A 23,418-nucleotide genomic window follows, 5' to 3' on the forward strand; every position below is an offset into this window, starting at 1 on the left:
AGGCTATGCAACCATTTGGGTATGTGGTTAAAAGTTATCGTGTAGTTGGGTTACACAATAGGGTATTGTTTTTTTTTTTTTAATTTTTTTTTTTGAGAAGCTTCCTTACTTCTGTAATGACCATACTTGTTTGAACTACCACCAGCAAATAAATAAATAAATAAAACGTTGCTTCTTTCCTCGCATCCTCATGAGCATCTATTGTCAGATTTCTCGATTATAGCCATTCTGACTAGGATGAGATGGTATCTCAAAGCAGCTTTCATTTGCAACTCCGTGATAACTAAGGGTACCGAACACTTTTTAAAATATATCTTGGCCATTTGTGTCTCCTCCTTTGAGAATTGTTCATGTAACAGCCTGTTTATTGATTGGCAGTTTTTTTCCCTTTTAGTTTTCGCTCTTTGTAAATTCTGGTATTAACCTATTTGAGTATAGCCGTTAAAGATACTGTAGCTGTCTGTTGACTTGGCTGATAGTCTCTTTGCTGTGCAGGAACTTTTATTTTATGTCGTTCCATCTGTTGATTCTTGGAGTTGGTTCTTGCACTGTTAGAGATCTATTCCAAAAGTACTTACCTAAACATTTATCTTAAAATGTATACTGTAAATTTTCCTCTAATAATTTCAATGTTTTGCATTTTAAATTAAGGTGTTTGATCCATTTATAGCTGGTTTTTATATGGAAAAACCAAAACGGATCTGAAGATTCTACGGGAAGAGGTCCAATTTGGCCATCACCATTCCTTTGAATACACTATCTTTTTTTCAACTGCATATTTTTTGACATCTTTGTTGGTTTCTATGTTCTGTTCCATTGGTCCCCTTGCCTAGTTTGTTTTCTGCATTTATATTCTGCAGTATGACTTGAAGCCATATACACAGTACCTCCAGTTCTGCTTTCCTCTTTAGGGATACCTCATCTGTGGTCTTCTGGGGTCCCATGTGGACTCTGGGATTGGTTTTTCTTTTTCTTTTTCTAGCATTGGAATTCTGATATGAATTATATTGAATCTTTAAATGACTTTTGATTATATAGACACTTTAGTTATACTAATTTCATCACACCAGAACTATGGAATGGCCTTTGATCCATTGTCTAATATTTCCTTTGATGTCCTTTGTCCATGCTTTTAAGTTCTCATTGCTATTTTTCACTCCCTTGGTTAGTTCTGTTTCTAACTGTGTTGGGAATGACACATAATTTCTTTCTCTGTGAGTTCATTGTTAGTATTTATGAAGGCTACTAATTCTTGTATATTTATTTTGTATCTTGCAACTTCACTAAAAGTGCTTATTTATGTTAGAGTATATAGAGTCTTTCAAATATATGTTCATGCCATCTGCAAATAGGGATGGTTTGACCTCTCCTCTTCCTGTTTCTATTCCTTTCATGTATTTCTCCTGTTGTAATGCTATAACTTCAAGCACTACATTGGCTTAGAACATTGAAGTTGGTGCCATCTCATTCCTGATTTCTGAGACAATGCTCTCAGTTGTTCCCTGTTTGCTACAATGTTGGCTCTAGTGTATTTGCCTTTATTATTTTGCCATATACATACATATCTATATATCTATATCTATCTATATCTACATATATATTGGCAATGTGGCATTACATATATCCCCAGGATTTTTATCATGAAGGTACATTGAAGCTGTCAGATGCTCTTTCTGTATTATTGAGATGATGATATAATCCTTTAGTTAACATATATGGTATACACTTACTGATTTGTGTATGCTGAACCACACCCATGGATGAAACCCTTTGGTCATGGTGTAGGATCTTTTTCATATATTCTTGAGTTTAAGAAATTTGAAGTTTTGCACCTATGTTCCTAAGGGAAATTGCTATGTAGTTTTCTTTTCTTTTTTTTATGTCTTTGATACTAGCATAATAATAGCTTTGTAGGATAAATTTGGTGGTGTTCCTTCCCTTTCTATTCTGTGGAACAAATTGAGGACTGTTGGAATTGGATCTTCCTTGAAATTGTGGTACAATTCAGCAGTAATTCCATGTTATCCTGGGCTTTTCTTTTGTGTGGGGACTTTTGATTAAAGCTTCAATCTTGTTGCTTGTAATGGGTCAATTTAAATTACTCATATCGTCTGTCTTTAATTTTGATAAATGATATGCATTTAGAAATGCATCCATTCTTCTTAGGTTTTTGTAGCTTTTTGGAGTACGTGCTCTCAAAGCATTCCTAATGGTGCTCTGGGTCACCTCCTCCTTTTCTTTTGTCAGGTTAGTTAAGGGTTTATCAATTTCATTAACCAAGTCTTTGATCTTCAGTATTGCTCTTCAATCCCTATGTCATCACTTTCTTTCACAGACTTTATCATTCTCTGCCATCGTTGGGTTTGGGGCTGTCCTCTGGCTTTTCTAGAGCCTTGAAATGTATGGTGTTGTTTATATGAGATGTTTCTCACTTACTAGTATTATTATTAGTATAAGTGCTTATCACTGTGTACAAGATAGTCTTGGCTGAATCCCAGAGTTTGCTTCTCTCTGGTTGAAAATACATTGTCTTGTCTCTCACTGGTTTCATAGTTTCTCTTCCTGTTGATTACTACTTTTATTTCCTGGTGTTCTGATAAAAGACAAGGAATTATCTCAGCTTTTTTTTCCCTTTGAGTTTGATTTGTCACCTATCGTGTAATCAGTTTGAAATAGGTGGAAGGTGGCAAAGGGTTGTGTTGGGCAGTTGTCTAATATTCTTTATGTTTCTTTGTCACGTTTTCTTCATTTCTAGGATGACTTTGACCTCTTTCTTGCAGTTCTATGTGGATGTTTGTTTCTGTTTGTTTTTCTGTGATTCTTCCTAGAAAGGAGAGCTGTGTAAAGATCCCCTGTGGAGACTGACCAAGTTTGATGTTGATCTTAGTAAAGTCGCCTGAGGTTGCTGAGATGTCTGGTCTTATCAAGGTGATTACAGGTCACCAGTGGGCCGCACCCTGATCACCAGGGCAACCACGTATATTAAACTCGCTTGTCTCACTCTGAACTCCATAAACTTCTAAGAGCTGGAGTTAGAATCCCGATTGCTCACTATTGGAACCAAAGACATGGTTCCCTGGTAAACACTAGAGCCAAAGACTCAGTCCCGTGGTGGACTCTGGGAATGTTGGAGTCCAAACCTCAGCTGTGCTGTGAACTTTGGGGCTTCTGGCATCAAAGTCCAGGTCCTAGCAACTTTTATAGTTAACTTACAGAACGTTGTTTTTTTAAAATTGGATATTTTATTTATTTACATTTCAAAGTTTATCCCCTTTCCCGGTTTCTTCTCTGCAAACTCCCTATCCCATTCCCCCTTATCCTGCTTCTATGATGACGCTCTCCCACTGACCCACCCACTCCTGCCTCACTGCCCTAACATTCCTCTACACTAGGGCATCAAGCCTTCACAGGAACAAGGGCTTCCCCTCCCATTGATGCCAGATAAGGCCCCTTCAGCCCCTTCAGTCCTTCCCCTAGCTCCTTCATTGGGGGCCAGTGATCAGTCTGATGATTGGCTTCAAGCATTCACATCTGTATTTGTCAGGATCTGGCAGAGCCTCTCAGTAGACAGCTGTATTAGGCTCTTGTCAGCAAGCACTTCTTGATATCAGCAATAGTATCTGGGTTTGGTGTCTGCATGTGGGATGGAACTCTAAGTGGGACAGTCTCTGAATGGCTTTTCCTTCTGTCTCTGCTCTACTTTTCCTCCCTGTATTTCCTTTAGACAGGAGCAATTCTGGGTTAAAATTTTGGAGATGGGTGGGTGGCCCCATCCCTCATGTGGATGGCTATGTCTCTGGATATGTTCTGAACAGGTTCTCCCTCCCCTTTGTGGGATATTTCAGCTAATGTCATCCCTGTGGGGTCCTGGGAGGTTCTAGTTTTCCTGGCATCTTGCACTTTCTGGTTGCTATCCCTAGTTCCCCATCCTCCTTTGCTACACATCTCTGTTCAATTTCCCGACCCTCTGTACATCTCCTCCATCTCCTCCCATACCTGATTCTGTCCCTCTCTTTCCCCTCCCCCTACTCTCTTCCTCCCAAGTCCCTCCCACCTTCTACTTCCCTTGATTACTTTGTCCCCTCTTCTAAGTAGGACTGAAGCATCCACTCATTGGTCTTCCTTCCTCTTGAGCTTCATGTGGTCCGTGAGTTGTATCCTGAGTATTCCAAGCTCTTTGCCTAATAGTCACTTACACCCTTGCATTTGGAGCATAGACATTCAGAATTGACTTTTTTGATAACTTTTGGTTGAAAGTTGATTTTATTTGGCATTAAAATGGCCACTCCAGCTTGTGTCTTGGGACCATTTGCTTGGAAAATGGTTTTACTCTGAGGTAGTGTCTGTCTTTGTCACTGAGGTGTGTTTCCTGTATGCAGCAAAATGTTGGATCCTCTTTATGCATCCAGTCAGTTAGCCTATGTCTTTTTATTGGGGAATTGAGTCCATTGATGTTGAGAGATATTAAGGAAAAGTGATTGTTGCTTCCTGTTATTTTTGTTATTATTAAGTGAAATTATGTTTGTGTGCGTATCTGCTTTTGGGTTTGTTGAGAGAAGATTACTTTCTTGCTTTTTCTAGGGTATAGTTTCCCTCCTTGTGTTGGAATTTTCCATCTATTATCCTTTGTCAGGCTGGATTTGTGGAAAGATATTGTGTAAACTTGGTTTTGTCATGGACAGCATTTTCATCCATTTACACCACTGTGCTTTGTTCTTATTTGCCTCCCCTTACTGCCTTCCCTTGACCTTAACCTCTGCTTGCTGCTCCCTTTCTCCCCCACAACTCGTCTCTACTAGAGCTTTTGTGTCCCATGTAGCCCAACATCTCTCCTGTTCCTGACCCCCATTTCCTTTAGAGCTAGGTCTCCCTTCTCACAGTCTTCTATTTGCATGTTTAACACATATATACTTAATTATTTACATATGTGTAAATACATGTAAAACAAGAGGGATAGGTGAGGATGGCTTGTTTTACTTAACACAATGATTCCCAGGTCTAATTTCCTGCAGATGTCATAGTTTTCTCCTTCCATATAGCTAAATAAACTCCATTGTGTGTACACACCACTTTTTTTTCTCTACTTGTTGATGTGGGCTATTTCCTCACCTTGGTTATTGTGAGTAGTACAACAATATAAGAATCCCTCAGGTTTACTTAGGACTGATATAGACAGAGCTTATACTAGTTCTACTTTTAGTTTTTGGAAAGAGGGACGTCTTTACTGACTTCCAGGACTCTGTGTTCAGTCCTGTGGCCCAGTTTTGTGTTCATATTTTGGAGTTCTTTGCAGGTTTTACCTGATAATCCTCTCTCCACTATGTTGTAGCAAAAGGTATTCTCCCATCCTGTAGGTGTCTTTTGTTCTTGGAGCCATTTTTGAGTGGGAAGGGGGTCAGTAAAATAAGCCTTGGCATCCAGCATTATTTTTGGGAGAATATGTATTTGTTACAATAATGGTGCTTATTTTGTGGACTTGATGATTTAGATATGAGGAATCATTTTTACCGTGTTGAGGTTTTTTTTTTTTTTTTTTTTGCAAATGTAAGCATAAGTGAGAAAGAGAAATTGTCCAGGATGTAATTGCATTCCACTTAGTGGAACACAGGTAATGGTGACCATTTGTTGCTTCGGAGCATGGGTGCTAACAGTGTGCAAATGACATCCATGCATTTCTAGGCCAGTGCTCCAGGACTTGAGTTTAGAGAAAGCCTTTTTTCTTTCCTTTTTGTTTTATATTTCATCATTTCCTAACATAGGAAAACTTAAAGAGGCTCAACATACCTTGACTCAGGGTCTTTTAAAAATGGTTATTAGTATTTACTAAAAATCATGATGGTTCTCATCATCTTTTCACTCAGGTGTATAATGTATTTTGATCGTATTCACCCCACTATCCTCTCTGTCCTCGCGTTCCCACTGATCGCCATTCTTCTTTCCAAATAACCCCCGTCTACTTTAATGCTCTATTTGAGTATGTGTATGTGGTCCAGTGACTTTTAGAAGTGCTGCTTCTAGAAACATGGGGTCAGGGGAGGCTTATGTACAAGAGCAGGGACAACTTACCAGTGTCTGTACTGTGAGGAGTGGTGGACACCTGAGTGGCGAAGTCTGGAATGAATATGGGCTGTTGACACGGCCGTGGCCATATCAAGGTCCTTGGGAAGATGGCAAAGCCTGACACCACCCCACCGCGGGGCTGAGGCTCAGAGTAATGGCAAAGCCTTTGCCTGGCCCATGCAGAGGTTGCTAGTGTGTGCAGAAACTGTCCACCGTAGCTTTGTCCCCTCCCTCTGATATTTCACAGCCTGAAAGCTGCCCTCCTAATGGAGACTCTTGCCACCCAGGTTAGCTTAAGTCCTCGTTTCGCTGTAAGGTATGTCCTTGCCTCCTTATTCAGCTCTAGAAGGTAAGCATGCTGAGCTTCCAGAGTGCTGCAGTTTCCCCATTCGAGAGCCCATGCCAGTCAGCCCCAGCATTTCTGACTGTCTGTCTCTGTGTGTGTGTTTGTCCTTTCTTCATGCTTGTCATCTTGGTCAGGTCAAGTCCCTGAGATCTGTGCAAAGATGTAACGTGATACCACAAAGCAAACAAACCAAAAGGAAGGAACAAAACCCCCAAATCATGTCTCTCCTTCAACTCCCATACCTGTTAACTGGCTGTAGATTCTTAGAGAAGGGCGAGAGCTTGTGAGTCCCTCTCTGCTCCGTAACAGGACATTGACAGCTCCAATCTTGTGCAGGTCTTGGGTATGCAGTCACAGTTGTTGTGAGTTGAATAGAACAATGGCTTTGTCATGCTTAGAAGACAGTATTCCACAATACTAAGCCCTGTCCTCAGGTCCTTACACTTCCCCCTTCTGAACTTTGCAGGTGGTGGTACAGTGTCCTGTTCATGGCTGCATAGTCAGTAGTCACATACTCTCCAAGTCTTTGCTCCTTAATTATTTTTTATCAGCAAAATGAGAATGCTGTCTCCATCACAGTGTTCTGAGCTAGAAATAAGCTATCTCCTTGACAAAGGTTCACTGGGTACTGACTGTGGGTCGGGTGCCCAGGTGGGCAGTGTGGATTCAATGATGCTACTGACGTTCTAGGTAGTGAGTACAGGAGAGATGACAAGCGGGGAATGGATGGTGTCCCGTTTGTCTGAGTGCATCCCAGATGAATAATTTACGTCTTGGGCTGTGCTTTGCTCAAAGCTCTGGAACACAGACGTAGGTGTTACCTCTTCTCATCACAGAAAACAAACGAGATTCAAGTAATGTGTTCAAGGTCAAACACACATCCAGGACTTTAACCTAGATTTCCCTGTCTTGAAAAAAATAGCATAAGATATAATTACTATAAAAACATTTGTAAATATGTAAATGATAAAACTTAAAATTAGCTATTAATAGTTCTACTGTCAATGGTACAGAAAACTTAGGATACTTACACTAAGGACCTAAGTGTTCTAGATTTTGTGAGAACAGACCAGCTTAACACTGTTAAGTTCTGTTGTCATCCACATGCTATAAGCTGTGTTCATAGTGATGACACAAAGCTACTGCAGAGTTCTTCTGTCCATTGTCATGAGAGCACTGAAGCTTTAAGCAGTGCACATTCATTAGCTAACAGTTCTATAATTCTGATCATGATGTGACGATGCCCTAGGTTTGATTCTATGACAGAAAAGATACTGACCACAGTCTATTCTCAATGGGATTTTATGACCCTGTTAAAATCACACATAGTTCCACAGAATTCAGTTCCTTGACATAGCAAGATTGAGGTCCCCACTTTGCAGGATGTCTGCCAGGGTCTTCCCTCTACTTTTGCAGGTTCAGACTGGCCTTTGCCATGTTGTCCTGCCCCTATGCGATGTCAGGGAAAGGGACTTTTATCTCACCAAACCCTTCTAGTGTCTACAAGTTCCTTTTCCAGGAAGAGTCCAAGGCCTTTTGAGAATTATTTGATTTGGACCAACTTTTGCCCTTCAAGGACAACCTCTCATTGTGAATGTCAACTGATTATCATCTTAATTGCATGAGCAAGCTTCCTTCTCCAGTTGTAATAGTTACAGGAACTCATACTCAGTCTTAGATACAGAAAGAGAGAATTGCACAGGTAATTATGTCAAGGATTTGGGAGGTCACCTAAAAATTCCGACTAGCAAATATAAACTAGCCATGTTGACACCCCAAAAAAGCCATCATAATCCTGAAGCATCAAGTCAAGACTTCGCTGAATTCTAATGTTAGAGATTTTATTGTGATCTTTTGCCAAAGCTCATTTTGCTATGTTTTGGAAATTTCCATATGTATATTTTATAGTATTTTTTATTTCTTGAAATTATACCATTTCCCCTTCCCTTTACTTCCTCCAGCCTCTACCCTGTAAGCATCACTCATTCTCTCAAATTCAAGGTGTCTTGAGCACACACACACACACACACACACACACACACACACACACACACACACACACTTCTAAATATTCAAATATAAACTGCTAGGTCCATATAATGTTACTTGTATGTGTATGGTCTCATTGACCATTGGATATTGAATAACCAACTAAGGAATTCTTCCCAGGGGAAACCCATACTCCCACTCTCAGCATTCCCCAGTTGCCTGCCAGTAGTTCTTTGTCTGGAGTTAAGGCTCAAGAGCTTTCCCAGTCTGAGGTTAGCATGGCCGATGGTGATGCCATTGTGTAGGTAGCCATGTTGATGAGACTTCATGGGTTTTGCCTCTGTAGTTTCTAGGAGACACATTCTCACAGAAAGCTTTCTGTCTTTCTGCCCCAAAGTCAGCAAAAATTCCCCGAGGCTTACGTGCAGGAGTTATATCACAGGTATATCTGTTGGGATTGGACATGGCACAGTCTCTTGTCTGCATTTTCATCAGCTATGATTTTTGCTTTTTTTTTTTTTTTTTAATAATGGACTCTGTTGCAAGGAAAAGTTCCTTTGGCGAAGTGTGGGAAATACACTTACTTGTGGACACACAGATAAATACGTAGACTGTTTTCAGGGATTATGCCAGTTTGGTGACCTGGCTGTGGTGGGCTCTCCCCCAAGATCCATGACACCACACTAGCCCTGTGTAGTTGGCTAGGTTTACAGTACTAAGCAGAGTTTCCCTCTTGCCGAGCAGGCCTTAGGACCAACTAAAGAGCTTTGGTTACCGCCAAGGTATATGGACTTCTGTTTCACCCCTGGGGTCGTTGTGGTCGTTCATAGGCATCCACTGTTGTTTGCTTCCCTCCTTTGCAAGATTTCATAGTTCCTTCCATAGAAGTTAGTCCTCAGGGAGAAGGCTTTTGAGGCAGATCCATCTCAGGTCCTCCGAGTCCTCTGTCTGAAGTTCACACTGTCTTCAGCAACAGAGTCTTAGCCTTAGCCTCTGGGAGCTAACCATATGCAGCAGCAACAGCCTATGATGTTTCGGGAGTCTCTTGGACACTCTTTACCAATAACTCAAAAGGGGATCTTCATGCCTGGTATCTATCTTGATAGATAGTCTGTGGCTTTTATGGAGAGGATTGTCAGGCCAGAAGAGACAGTGTTGTTTAACCTGTATGTGCATGTATGTATTCGAGGAAGAGGAATGGTCCCTTCACCTTTTTAGGCAGGCCCATTTTGCAGAAGTGGCATCTTGAGTGTCACTCACAGATTGGAGGCCAGGGTTAAACACTGAGCTACAGACCATACCCTCCTTAGATAGTATCGCGTCTGTTTTTTGATATAAGAAGTTCACTTTCCTGCTTGCCTTCTTCCTGATGAGGAACGGACGCCTGGGAGCACGTAGGGGAGAGTTGTCGGCACTAGCTCAGGTAGAAGCAGAGTGAATGTCCTTGGAGTATCTTTCCGAATTCTGAGATACTGTTCTTAGATCATTTTATGCTTAATTAATTTCCTTAATGCCATGGAAAGTCAGAACTGAAATGGATCTTAGAGACGTGCCTGGTCTCTCACTTCCCTTGGGGAGGAGGAGTTAATGGCACCTGACAACACCTCTTTAAATCAGTGGCTCAGTGGACATCTAGATGGGTTTATATAAAACATTGGGAGCTTTCCCCTAGTGGTTTTTTTTTGTTTTGTTTTGTTTTGTTTTTTTGACAGGGTCCAGCTATGTAGTTCAGGCTGGCCTTGAACTCATGATACTTCTGCCTCAGCCTTCTGAGCGTTGACATTATAGAACTATAACCACCATGCCTAGCTCAATTGATTCTCCAGTCAGCTCAACTGATTTTTAAATATCCAGTTCAGTGAATCGGCATTTCCCCAGCATAACAGATTAGAGAAAGGTAACACGTTTGTGGCTGTGGCAGGACCTAGACTCCAGCAGAAATCTGTGGCTGTCTTTTTAAACAAGAGTTGGCGACATCTCCCTGCCACCCTTCCCCGAATACTTGCCACCAGGGAACATGCAAACATCTTGTGGCAATGGGGGCAGGGTATGTGAAGTTTGCATCAATTTCTAACAGATTCTTATATGTTCCTAATAACAACCTTTGGCCGTAATATTTTTTGCTGTGTATCATTTTCTCTCCATGAACTGCGCTCTTCCATGCCTCATTACGTCTGCATAGAGTCTTCCAGGTCTTGAGTAGTCATCGACTCGGTCGCAGCAGCTCAGTCCCGATTTCTCTTGTGCCAGGTGGCTTGCCTGGGACCATTCCAGCTTGCCACACACTGCTTGGTGTGCTTTGCATAGACACCAGGCACCAGTAGCTCCCAGGAACCTGCCCGGCCTGACGTGATCCTGTGGCCCATCCTGCAGTACTGACAAACATTTTAATTTAGTGTGGGATAGCAAGATGGCTCAGCTGGTAAAGACACTCCCTGCCAGGTCTCTGACTACTCAATCCCTCGGACAGACATAGTAGAAAGAGAGAACCAACTTCTGTAAGATGTTACTGGACACGTGTGTGTGTGTGTGTGTGTGTGTGTGTGTGTGTGTGTGTGTGTGTGTGTGTTTTCTTTCCATCATAAGAACCTTTCAATGACATGCCATCCATCACTCCTGGACTTAAATCTCTATGCCCTAACACGCTGTGAAAGCCGTCATGATCTTGCCTTCACACACCCTTCCAGTCTAGACTGTGCCATTAGACTCCATCCATGGGGTCATCCATTTGGCTCCTTGGACTGCTGTGCTTGTCTCCTCTTCTCAGTCCTGACATGACAGGCTCCTTCACACACAAGACTCAGGTCAGTTCCTTCCCCCAGAGGCCTTGCCCAAACCACTGCCCCGAGGAATCTCTTCTCTACTTGTGTTCCTTCGTCGGGTCAGCATCCCCTGTGCTAATCTGCTACTGTATCGAGGAGGGTGCTATCTATGCTGGGCTTTCTTTGAATGTTGGTCGGATAACTGAAAACGAAGAGACAACTGTTGTTGAAAAGACCTGTTTTTGCTCATGGCTTCCTGCGACTGTGTCCTAAGATTGTTTGGTGTTTAGGAGGAAAAGGTCGGTTGAAGGGACAGGATTGTAAGCTCAAGTTAAACATGAGATTACATATAGACTATATTTTAGCCTAAGAGTCAAGTAAAATAAAAAAATCATGGAGTGACCATGGCTGGAATGAGGAAGCCTAGTGAGAGGGTTTAGGGTGGTGGGAATACCGGAGGGAAGGAGGGGTTTGAAAACAGAAGGTACTTAGGTCCTTAATTCACTGTGCCTCTTTTTCTTTAAGTTAATAATTCCACATATCATGCAGAAATGAATAGCTTACCTATACAACTCAAAGCAGAATAATAGAAGGTCATGATTAGGAAAACGGAATTGACTGAGCATACTTATTAAGCCCCAAGGTTTTGTTCACATCTTTGCAGAAGAGTAGTACCTTACTTCTTTGCTGCTAGGATTTTTAAGCTGTATGAAGTGGTATAAAAGAATACTGAGTCACACAGTTGGACACTCATGATATCTATGAGCATTTCTCTCAGAGATCTGCAACCAATGGGCATCAAAAGCTGACATTGCATTTGTCACAGGGTTTCAATCGCTGTGATGCAACGGGGGCTTTATTTCCATCATCGAGGGAAGCTAGAACAGGCGCTCAGGGCAGGAAACTTGGGGCAGGAACTGAGCAGAAGCCATGAGTGAGGGCTGCTTATCGACGTACTCCTCACGCCTTGCTCTGCTTCCTTCCTTTTTTTCTTTTCTTTTTTTTTCTTTTCGGAGCTGGGGACCGAACCCAGGGCCTTGCGCTTGCTAGGCAAGCGTTCTACCACTGAGCTAAATCCCCAACCCCTCTGCTTCCTTTCTTATAGTATCCAGGACCACTAGCCTCAGCATGGCACTGGCCACTGGGCCCTCCATTGTCAACCAAGAAAAACACCACAGGCTCACCCATAGGCTGATACGGTGAAAGCATTTCCTTAGTTGAGGTTCCCTCTCCCTCAATGACTCTAGCTTGTGTCAGAGTGACATAATACCAGCCAGTACACTGTTACTTCACTAATTTGGAATATTCGTTATCTTCAGCAGCAAATATATTGTGTCTAGGGCAGAACATTAGATTCCGAAGCACTGGTATTTGCAGGATAGATTTACAGTTCCATTATAGGGATTGATAGAGACCTTTCACCAGTATTTAGTATGTAAGTCTAATATAGGAAACACATGGCTGTCATTGTGGATGAGAGCCCACGGGCTTCTGCATTGACATCAAGGGCAGAAGGAATACAGGGCATTGATCTCAGGAATGCCAGTGTTCTCTTGGGGCAGGAGCCAGGAGCCAGGAGCAAAGGGACATTCATCTAGCACACACCCCTGTACAGGCAACTTTGAAATCATTCAGTGAGTTTACTTGTTTTCATTGTTAGAGAAAGACAGAATTCACACAAAAAATTTCAGTTCAATGGGATTATCAGTTGAAGTAAAACCTAACATTGTAAATGTTGCGCACAAGTCCCATTTGTAATCTTGGTGTCTAAGCTCCATGTATACAGGATGCGGGGAGTAGGATACATCTTCACCATGTGACCTATAATACACTTAAGCAGCTTCCCTAATAACCCAGGTCCTCGTGTTTACATAAAACTATCTTTTGGGGGCTGGAGAGATGGCTCAGCAGTTAAGAGCACTGACTGCTCCTCCAGAGGTCTCGAGTTCAAGTCCCAGCAACCACATGGTGGCTCACAGCCATCTGTAATGGGACCTGATGCCCTCTTCTGGTGTGTCTGAAGTGCCGATAGTGTACTCATAGACGTAGACTATATAATTCTTTTTTTAAAAAGCTATCTTTTTTGAAGTCGATGGCTTATAAGTCTTCTCTTCCAGAGCCAGTTTGAGAAAAGGCCAGGGACACCCGTGTTGGTCTTAGTCACAGTAATCAGAAGGGCCTGAGAGCTCCTTTACCTGCTTCACGTCAGGCTTGATAGGAGCACTTACTGTTCCTTGGTGACTTAATCAGGCACACACAGGTATTCAAGAAACAAACAGGCGATACCTGCCTTTCACAGTCACTGAGCAAGTGGCTTATGCCCTTGCATGTACAGTCTTCATTAGTAGTAGAAATTCCTTCAACAAATAGAGTCTATGTCATTCAAGGGGACTGAAGCACAGAGGTGTTCAGACATTGTCTACAGTCACACAGACTTTGAGTCAGAGTTGATTTTCATGCCTGGCAGTGTGGCCAGAGCCTGTTCTCTACTGCTTCTGGCCCTTCCTCAGCACACAGGACAGGGGATTGTGATGAGGCGAACCCAAGTAACCAGAACTGTAGGATTCCTGAAGAAAATATGTTGTTCTATGGGACTGGGTCAGTGGATAAAGTGGTTGCGGAGCAAATTCGAGGGTCTGAGTTCAGATTCCCAGCATCCACACAAAGGCTGAGGCACAGCATTGTAGACTCAGAGACAGCTCTACCCCTGAAGCTCAGTGGCCACAGCCCAGTCTAATCAATGATCTTCAGGCGTGAGAGAGACCCTGCCTCAAAAAACAAGTTGGAAAGCTATTGAGAAAGACAGCAGACATTAACCCCTGGGCTCCACAAGGGTGCACACATCCCACATACAGTCAAAGAAGTTGTTTTGAGAAAGTTATACATGGGATATGTTTTGCCTCTGTGTGTGTGTGTGTGTGTGTGTGTGTGTGTGTGTGTGTGTGTGTGTGTGTGTGTGTGTGTGTGTGTGTGTATGTGTGTGTGTGTAAACCATGGCCCACAGCTCCAGTTATTTCTTCTACTAGAGTAATAAGGATATATTTGAGACCATTAGCAGTGAGTATAGTAAACACTAATTATGATTTTTGTTTTCTTTCTCCACAGTTTCGTGGTTTTCTACAAATGAAAAGATCCTCATTGTTATTTTCCCAATTTTGGCTATACTCCTGTTCTGGGGAAAGTTTGGTATATTAAGTAAGTATTTCAATGCATTTTTCTTCCATTTGTGCATTAGTGATACAATGCATATTTCTAGGGCCATGGTTCCCATCCTATATGTTGTGACCCTTTTGGGGGTTGTATATCAAATATCCTCCTACATATCAGATATTTACATTAGGATTCACAGCCATCATTATACTTAGGAAGTACCAGTGAAATGTTTTTATGTTGGGGGTCACCACAACATGAGGTCCTAAGTGTGTTAACTGTATTAAGTGTCACAGACTTAGGAAGGTTGAGAAGCACTGTGCTTGGGTATTATCAGTGCTAACAAGCTCTGTCTAACTGGCCTGTAGAAAAGGGTCCCTATGCTCTAGGGACCTAGGACTCTGTGCCTCATTTCCCAGTCGGAGCTTGTCTGTGGACAGCCCCGTTTGTGCACGACAGGAGGAGCCTGTGCTCTGTGGCCTTGGCTTTGACAGCCACTAACCGAATCCCTGAAGGCCAAACCTGATGCCATCCCTGATTGCTGCAGTAGTACAGAATTGTCATCACAGGGTAGCCAGTTCCATGCTTCTAGTTCAGGCTTAGCTCAGCAACTCACCTACCAGCCTATGGCCATTCCTCCAGGAGCGTGCCGCATTTCCTCGGTGTTTCCATGCGACGTTGGAAGAGAAATTGACTCCATTTGTGAAGTTCTGAGGTGACATACTAAGCTTTCAAGCTTTTAAAATGTAAGATCTATTTGCCCCGTAAGCTCCGTAATGTAGTCACTGAGGACCACTAAACACCTATTCAGGTAAGGAGAAAATGGCGCTAATTAAATTTGCTCCACAGCCTCTGGTGAGGCGAATGCGACTGAAATACTGCAGAGGGTGCCTGCTGGATAGATAGTTCATGATGTTCTTTCCTTCCTTGGAACGTGAGGCTGTGTCTGAGACATGAAAACCGGCGGGAAACGACTGGCGGTTTATTTGAAGAGTTTTGCGCCATGCGCAGGGCTGTGGAAATGCTTAGTGGTTTCGGAAATGTCCCCAGGTTATGTCTAAATGGACAAAGAGGGGAACAAGGTCTGACAGTGGCAACTGTTGAGACACCGTATCGCCCTTACCTCCAAGACTGCAGACGCTGTTAGAAGTCATCTTAGCATTTCAGTAAGGAAAGGACCGATATGGCCTCAGGCCCTGCTCCATGATCACTGGAGTTAGGGAAACCTTTCAGCCACATTGGCAGACCCAGGCTTTCAGGGCCGTCTTGTGATTCAGGCAGGAAACAGCCTTTTAAGAACCATACAGTGATTTCACAGCAGTGCTGTTGAATTTGGGTTGACAGAAGTTTGCTGGTTATGATATTATCATTAGCAGCACCATTCTCAGTGGAGTGGATCAGAAACGAATCTCTTTATGATCAGCCATATTTAGACAGTATAAGACTAATGATTATTTTTCTGACTATGGAGTACACTGTGTAAGAAGCTGTCAAATCATCTGTTGGCCAGATATATCCAGAAATAAGGGTGATTTTTTTTCCCCTTCCATCTTCCATTTCTGCCTGTTTTTGTTTCTTTGATGTTTTTCCTCTAGAAAAGGAAATGGTATATTGGCTCATACCACTTATGTATTTGTACCTCCCTGTGTCCCAGTGTCTCCAGGGTATGGTCCTGGCTGCTTCTATTCTCCTGCTATGACCGTGTGATGTTTTTATTGAGCTTTCATCTTAATGGGTATTAAGGAAGTTCCCAAATTCTGATGCTGTGAAACTCTGATAAAAACGTATGAGCTCTTAAGGCAGCAGGAATATTTTAAGCCTGCAGATAAACCCTGCCAACATGTGTTCCAGATCCACCCTGTCAATTACAGCTACCTCTGATGAGTACCGCTGTCCGTCATTCATCTCAGGGTCCTGACACTGTTACACTTCTAAAAAAACCTTACACTAATTTGATGTGTGGGGGAAAAAAAAAACAACCTCTCAGTGTTGTATTAGTGTTATGTTGGATATTTTTAGTATTTTCATTATACCAGTGGCATTTTAAAGACTATGTTTATGAACCTGAAGAAATATTTATGGGAAATGTTTGATATTGGGTCATCTTAGACAAGGGAGGAGCCTGAGGGAGAGATAGAGTGGTGTGTGGAAGACAAACCTTTGGACTTGACTCACCCGGCCTGGCCTCACATTAAAAGTTAAGTAGTTATAATTGCAGCTGAATATTTGAGGAGCTCTTGCTCTGAGGAACCGTCACTCACTGTGCCAAGTTCTCTCACCGAAACCATTGATTTCCCATAGGGACTCTGCCAGGTTTTTTGTGGCTGTTGTTCCTGTTTTGTAGATAAGAGACAGGCAGTTTGTCCACAGTCACCCAGATGTTTCCTGGTCATCCTGGGTTTAGACAGTGTTGTTGACCACCAGATTGTCTGCTTGTCTTGAGTGTTGGCAGGAAGGATGGATGAGTATCTAGTATACCGCTCTGAGCCTATGAAACTGTTAGTTATAGGACAGAGTGTTGGCCTCACGTGCTGATTAATTCTTCCTGTACCCATGGGGACTGCTGGGCACTGAGCTAAAGGTTTGACGTGTGGAAGCGTGTGCCCCTGCCTGTTGGCATGGAGGCCGCCACACGTCAGTCCGTGTCATCAAGATGGTATGTCTGCCTGTCTTGTATTTGGCCCAAATCAATCAAGCAATCAATCAGTTGACTGATCAGCCAATCGCCATTCCCCTTCACCCTGGTTCTGACATGCTATCCCACCTGTGTGGTCATGCATGTATGTTAGCACAGAACCAAGACTTTTCCTTTCTGGATTTCTGGTTCTTTCTTTACCTTTCACTTTGGTCCGTAGTTGACCACAGGGCATTTCTCTCAATGATCTCTCTGGCTCTGCATGTGAATTTGTGAGGACACTGCAAGAAGAAGCCTATGCACGTACACCTTTTAGACAGTTCGTTTAACAGAAAGCTGTGTCTTGAAGCACAGCTCAGGGCACCTGTAGCCTTTCCTCGGTGATGGCACGTGACCTGAGAGTTCTAAGCCGAAGTAAACTCTCTCCTCCATGAGCTGCTTTCGGTCAGGGCGTTTATCACAGCAATTGAAACCTGCAGACAGACCCATTGTCTTGGATCACCTCAAGAGTTAGTCATGCTGTGGATCGGCTCCTGGCTGATTTTTGGGGTTCTTCATCTATACTGTGATAGTATAAGGTCTTGCCTGCATTTTGATGGCTGATGGGTGCTTTCAAGTACTACATGGCACTGTAGTTCTTTCAGGCTTAAGGCTCAGCTAAGCATGAATGCTGGCTATCTCTTCTTTGTTTTCCTTTCCTTTAAGCCTCGTCCTGTACAGATGATCTTTAGTTTGCACTCAGCCGCATGACCATGAACCTGACTCTGGAAGCTGAGCTCTGCACAACAGTCTTGATAATACCAAGGGAAATTACTGTCCTACAGTGGCCTTCCAAACATGTTGTCAAAACAAGCCGCGCTGGCGGTGTAGTCCTGTGATCCTTAGCATTACAGAGCAAACACCAGAGCTACGGGGCAAGAGCCCGTGAAAAAAATTAAAAATACAGCCAAAAAAAAAAAAACCAAACAAACAAACAAAAAAAACAAAAAAAAACCTTTGAAAACATTAAAACTTCCCTACTGTAGCTGCATGGAAAACAAAAATAATACTGCTAAAAAGTCAGTATTTAATGTTGTGTTAAGCGCAACCTGATGCTTTTAGTTTTACTCTGTGACTTTGGAAATGGCAAGCATCCTCCGACACCCCCACCCCAGGTAAATCGCCACCTCCCTTCTTAGTTCATATCAGCCTGCAGCCTGTCCACTGTACTTTCAGTTTCGGGTTTCAGAATTCGATGGTGTTTGTGTGTGTGTGGTGTGTGTGTGTGTGTGTGTGTGTGTGTGTGTGTGTTTTATTTGATGTTTTCCATTGAGGAAGTTGGCTTTTGTTGTTAGTGTGTTTTTTGTCATTTTTCCAGAGCCACATCCTCAGGGATGTTCCCATTGTCACAGGGTCCTTACTTCATTCATGATACTGAGTTCACCTTCCCTGAGCTGCCCGTCTGTCTCTTGAGTGGCTCTCCATGGTGGCAGTGTCTGCATCCCCACAGTCCTCCTTCTGTAACTCTGCTTAGGGCCTATTTGAATGTCATACACTGTGTTCACAGTTGTCATTTCCGGCCCCGTTCACCCCCTCTTGCCCAGTTTCCTTTTTGGATGATACATTGAGTGCCTTTGGGCTTATTACTGGAGACATCATAACCAGGTGCTTGGCTGTCTGCCCGAACTGAGCATAACCACGCAGCGGCTGGTCTTCGGTAGTTGTGACACGATGACATTTTATTTATATCCATATTGTGAGGTGTGTATTAAAGACGTCTCATGAAGCATTCTTCATGGACAAGTCTCTGGTTGCACTTTGGTAACGAAACTTCAAACAGTGTTTGGAGGGCTTGAGTCACACAAGTAAACCACGGGATGTGCGCATGCCAGAACTGGTAAAGTGGGAGCTGCTGGGATGTGTTTCTGTGGATTCTAGACATTCTTCATTTGCTTTTCTTTCTCATCCCCACCCACAATTGCTCCCACGAGGAATTTGGTTATCACTTGGTGCTATTTGGGGAAATGTTGTTAACAATCATGGTTGGGAATGGAGGAAATCAATTCACCATCACAAGAGCCTTGAGGTCTCACGTAAGTCCTCAAAGCCTAGATTAACGAAAGTTAACAGGGCCTCTGAAAGCACTTGTAAAAGAAGTGATGTGATAGGGATTTTTTCTTACTGAATAGGAAAAATAATTCTGGAGAAATGAGGACAAACACTACATTGCCGTGGAGAGTTCTATTCAAATAAGAGGACAAAAATATCATTCTGACAAGTATTATTACAGAAAGCCAGTCAGCGACCTGGTGGGTGACCCCTAATCATCATGTGAATTTATGCTAAGTTTAATATGGATTCTATTCAACAGTGTTAGGCTCGGTCCTTCCCTGTAGTGCTCATACGGTTGCCAAGCCATGTAGTTATGCAGTAACTTTACTGTAGGAAGAACCGGGCCAAGCAACAGCATAGCTTTCTACTCTTACAGAAATGTGGTCACCAATCCCTTTACACCTTCAGAATCTGGACAACACTGCTCTTCAGTATCCTCTGAGATTCTGGAACCTTTCATTAGACCAGAATAATTTGTCATCGGGAGATGTATGCTGGACGTTCCCTTCTGTTGTGCTCATATATTTGATATTCAAATAAAAAATAAAGCTGGGTTTTTTTTCCCCAAGGCCTGTGGACAAGGAATGTGATCTTTTGTAGTGTTCATCCTGATAAACTTATTTCATCAGAGAAGTTGGGTCGGATGTGGAATTTATTATGGGTCTCTGACTCACTTAAGGGCGAATAAACACTTTATACATGGCAGTTCGCTTTTCTCCAGCACCATTTCCACAAGGCCTTCGTCAGTGTGTGTGTGTGTTTAAATAATGAAATTGTACTTTGATTTTAAAAGTTATCATACGTACTCTATCAAATTATATTGAAAATAATATTGGTTTCTTCCCAACGGACGCCAAAGGATCCTAAATTACTTTGCCAGAGTTATCTGAAAAGAACAGTATAATAATTAAATTGATGGTTTGTCCCCCTTTATGATTTACTCTTAATCTGATATAAATTTTATCTCCCTCTGTCTCTGTATACCTTCTGTCTCCTCTCAATAGTCATGTGGCTAGGGACTATTTGAATGTCGTGTCTTTTGAGTAAGTGTTAGATTTTTCTAGGTAGCCTACAGTCCGCATGGGTCTGTGTGGCTGTTCTGTAACTCATTTTTAGAGGTTCGTAAAAATTTAACATGATAGATTTGATTTAACCCCAAATTGGCTTGGTTATTTTACTAGATTTCTTCAGCCACAACTCATGTGCCCTCTTACTATGTGCTCTGTGTCAGTGGCAGAGACCTGAAAAATTGTGTTTGTTCATATCATTAACCCCTCGTTCAAGTTGCTAGAAGAGCTCATAACTTCTATGATCACTGGGCTCTCAAAGGTCTAGTATGCAAGGAACTCAGACTAGACTAGACCTATGCCTTCTGAGGCTTGGTAGTACTTAATTCTTGGTGAATAAAGCAATCTGTTACTTGTTCCTTGATTCGAACTAATAAACCGGTATGTTACAGCATACACAGTCAAAATTTTCTAATGATCCCACCTATCCCATAGTACATATGATATGAAATTATAAAGCATATATTTGAATTAGAAGAATAGCCAATGTTATGGTTGGTACTGTTACATTGTGCCAGGCAAGGCAGGACACTCCTGGGATCACAGCACTTGATAGGCAGAGGCAGGAGGGATACAGATCCAAGGTCAGCATGGGTTGTACAGGGAAACTGCATCACAAAACAAATAAAATGTCACATCATATGGTTCCCCTGATAGTTGCTTTTCCTGTATCTGGTAGCAGTAATGTTAGAAAAAAATATATATATATATATATATATATATTCTGGGAGAGGCATGGTGGCACAAACTTTAATCCCAGGCTGGTCTGCAAATTGAGTTCCAAGCCATCCAGGGTTACATAGTGAGACCCTGTCTCCAGAAACAAAGCAAGACCTTAAATGCCGTTATTTCTTATGTATGTTAAGCGTTGATTTCAGGAGTTTTGGCAGAGGGAAAAATCTTAAAAGCACACACATTGTTGGAATCACATGGATTATTCTGCTACACTACAAAATTATACTAGGAAGTTTGATAGGAGCCTGCTGTTAAGAAAACATTAAACTTTAAATTAAGATTGGTATGCACCTTTAATCCCAGCACTTGGGAGGTAGACACTGGCAGATATCAGTGAGGTCAAGGGCAACTTGGTCTATATAGTGAGTTCTAGGACAGCCAAGGCAACACAAAGAAACCCTGTCTTGGAAAAAAAGGGAAGAAAACGAGAGGAGGAAGAATACACTGAAATTATTTTTATCTTAAATGTTGGGTAAATTGCTTTAATCCATGTCGTCTCTGTCGTGTTTAATGGCTCGATAAATTGTATAAATAGGGATAAATCTACTGGCTAAGCAACAAGAAGAGATCACAGCAGAAACCCGTGAGATTGTTGGGTTCTATGGGATCTCATTGTAGTAACTTGGCTAAGTAGGTGGCCTTCCGTCCCTGCTGTGAGGACCAGCCGAATGTGGCCGTTGTGAGCAAAGACTCCCTCTGAATGTTTGCTCAAGAAACACAAATGTTCTTCCATTGCCTGGGATTCCTTAGGACCAAGTAATATATTTGCTTCAATAGCTAATTTAATAAAATACCTAATTTAAGAAAATTAGGTAACCTGGAAAATAGTAGTTGAACCAGTGACCAAGAACTAACACAACATTCAACCATAAATTACCCGAAAGACTTTGATGTAATATTTTGTAGTGATTTATTAATTAATTAATTAATTTATTTATTTACTTTTGCTATTGTTGGCGTTATTTACTCTGCCTACCAAGCCCAAAGGGGATGAAGTTTATGTGCTGTTCAGACTTTTATTTTTACTAAGAATGATACCAGCCAGTGTTTCTGTAGGAAACTAGACTGTATTCTAAATTCTTGTTACTTTATTTTAATTGCTCATGTTTTTGTATTTAACCTGGAAGAGTCGCTAATGAATGCTTGATTGATTGTGGTGCATTTGAAACAGCTTTTATGTTGCGACTTTTGCAGAGTTTTCATGCTATATTTGGAGAGCAGGATATATATTGAATTAGGTGGGAAGGGAAACATGTGTTTCTGCCTTTCTGAGGTAGGTCTTTGTCTTTTGTGACCCAAACACTCAGTTTCTTTCTAGTTGGTATCTTGAGTTTTGAAAGTGGGGAAGCTGTGAAAACCCCTGAGGAGGCAGGGGTGGGACAGAACAGTCATCTTGTGAGCTTCAGGACTAGATAGACGTAACCGACCCGACCAAAGCCCAGGGATCTTGCCACATGGTGTGCTCTGGTTCCTAAGAGGGTCAGTGACTCAGATTTGTGGACCACTGTGTCCTCTGAAAGTGACTAGATCTGAGATTGTCACTCAATCAGAGTGACTGGGAGGCTCTCTAGTTAGCTTTACCTGTCAGCCTACAGTCCTGAGAAGGGACAGCTGAGGGAATGCCTAGATCAGATTGGGCTGTAGTGAATTGTCTTGATTGATAATTCATGTAGGAGGGCCAAGCCCACTGTGGGCAGCACAATTCCCTGTACAGATGTGGTCCTCAGCTTTATAAGACAAGTCATGGGGTTGGGGATTTAGCTCAGTGGTAGAGCACTTGTCTAGCAAGTGCAAGGCCCTGGATTTGATCCTTAGCTCTAAGGAAAAAAAAAAAAGAAAAAAGACATTCAGCCAAGCACGAGGAGGCAGGAAGCAGTGTTGCTCCCTAGTTTCTACTTCAAGTTCCAGGGTGAGTTCCTTCCCTGATGCTCCTCAGTGGCAGACTGTAATCAGTAAGCTGCAGTAAGCCCTTTCCTCTCCTCGCCGTTCTTCGTGAGTGTGTTTTATCACAACAGAAAAGGAACTAGAGCAGTAGAGTCATAAAAGTCCTCAGGTGTCTCCATGATAGAGTTTTATTACGGTCGTTAAGTATTTTCCCGATTTTGTTGTATTTAACCTGTTCATCGTTTCAGTAAAAGAAAATTAAAACCAAATACAACATTTAAAACAATTCCCCACTGTATTAGTAACTTTCTGTGGCTGTGATAAAATGTCACGAGCAAAAACAGTTTAAAGAAGAAAGAGATATTTATCTTGGCTTATGGTTCTAAAGGGAAAGATCATAATGGCAGAAATATATGGCAGCCATGAAGCAGAGAGCCCACATCTTCAGCTTTAAACACAAAGCAGGTGGGGGTGGGGAGAGGAAAGGGGGGAGGGGGAGGGAGAGAAGAAAGGGGGATATATAAACTCTTAAAGCCTGCTTTTAGCGACCTGTTTCCTCCAGCAAGGCTCCATGACATAGAAGTTGCATTACGGTCCCCAACAGCACATGGAGTGCCTGAGCCTTGAGGAGCATTTCTGATCCAAACCGTCACACCCCCTTGGTTGCCAGCAAACAGGATGTCAGTTTGCAAGCGGCAC

At 42.4% G+C, this 23,418-nt stretch overlaps 1 protein-coding gene across 9 annotated transcripts in view; it reads left to right on the forward strand.

Moving 5' to 3' along the window:
- Nucleotides 1–23,418, forward strand: part of Cd47 (CD47 molecule) — a 60,754-nt gene that overhangs the window by 15,538 nt on the left and 21,798 nt on the right. For all 9 annotated transcript variants that reach the window (XR_004387672.1, XR_004387671.1, XM_032900268.1 and 6 more), the window contains one exon: nt 14,263–14,352. Coding sequence is in view for 7 of the 9 variants with exons in the window: in XM_032900268.1 (XP_032756159.1) it covers nt 14,263–14,352 (90 nt within the window). In the remaining 2 variants the exon portion in view is untranslated. The remainder of the gene's footprint in view (nt 1–14,262; nt 14,353–23,418) is intronic.

This window comes from Rattus rattus, chromosome 4 (genome assembly GCF_011064425.1).
Source record: "Rattus rattus isolate New Zealand chromosome 4, Rrattus_CSIRO_v1, whole genome shotgun sequence".
In the NCBI taxonomy this organism is placed as follows: Eukaryota; Metazoa; Chordata; class Mammalia; order Rodentia; family Muridae; genus Rattus; species Rattus rattus.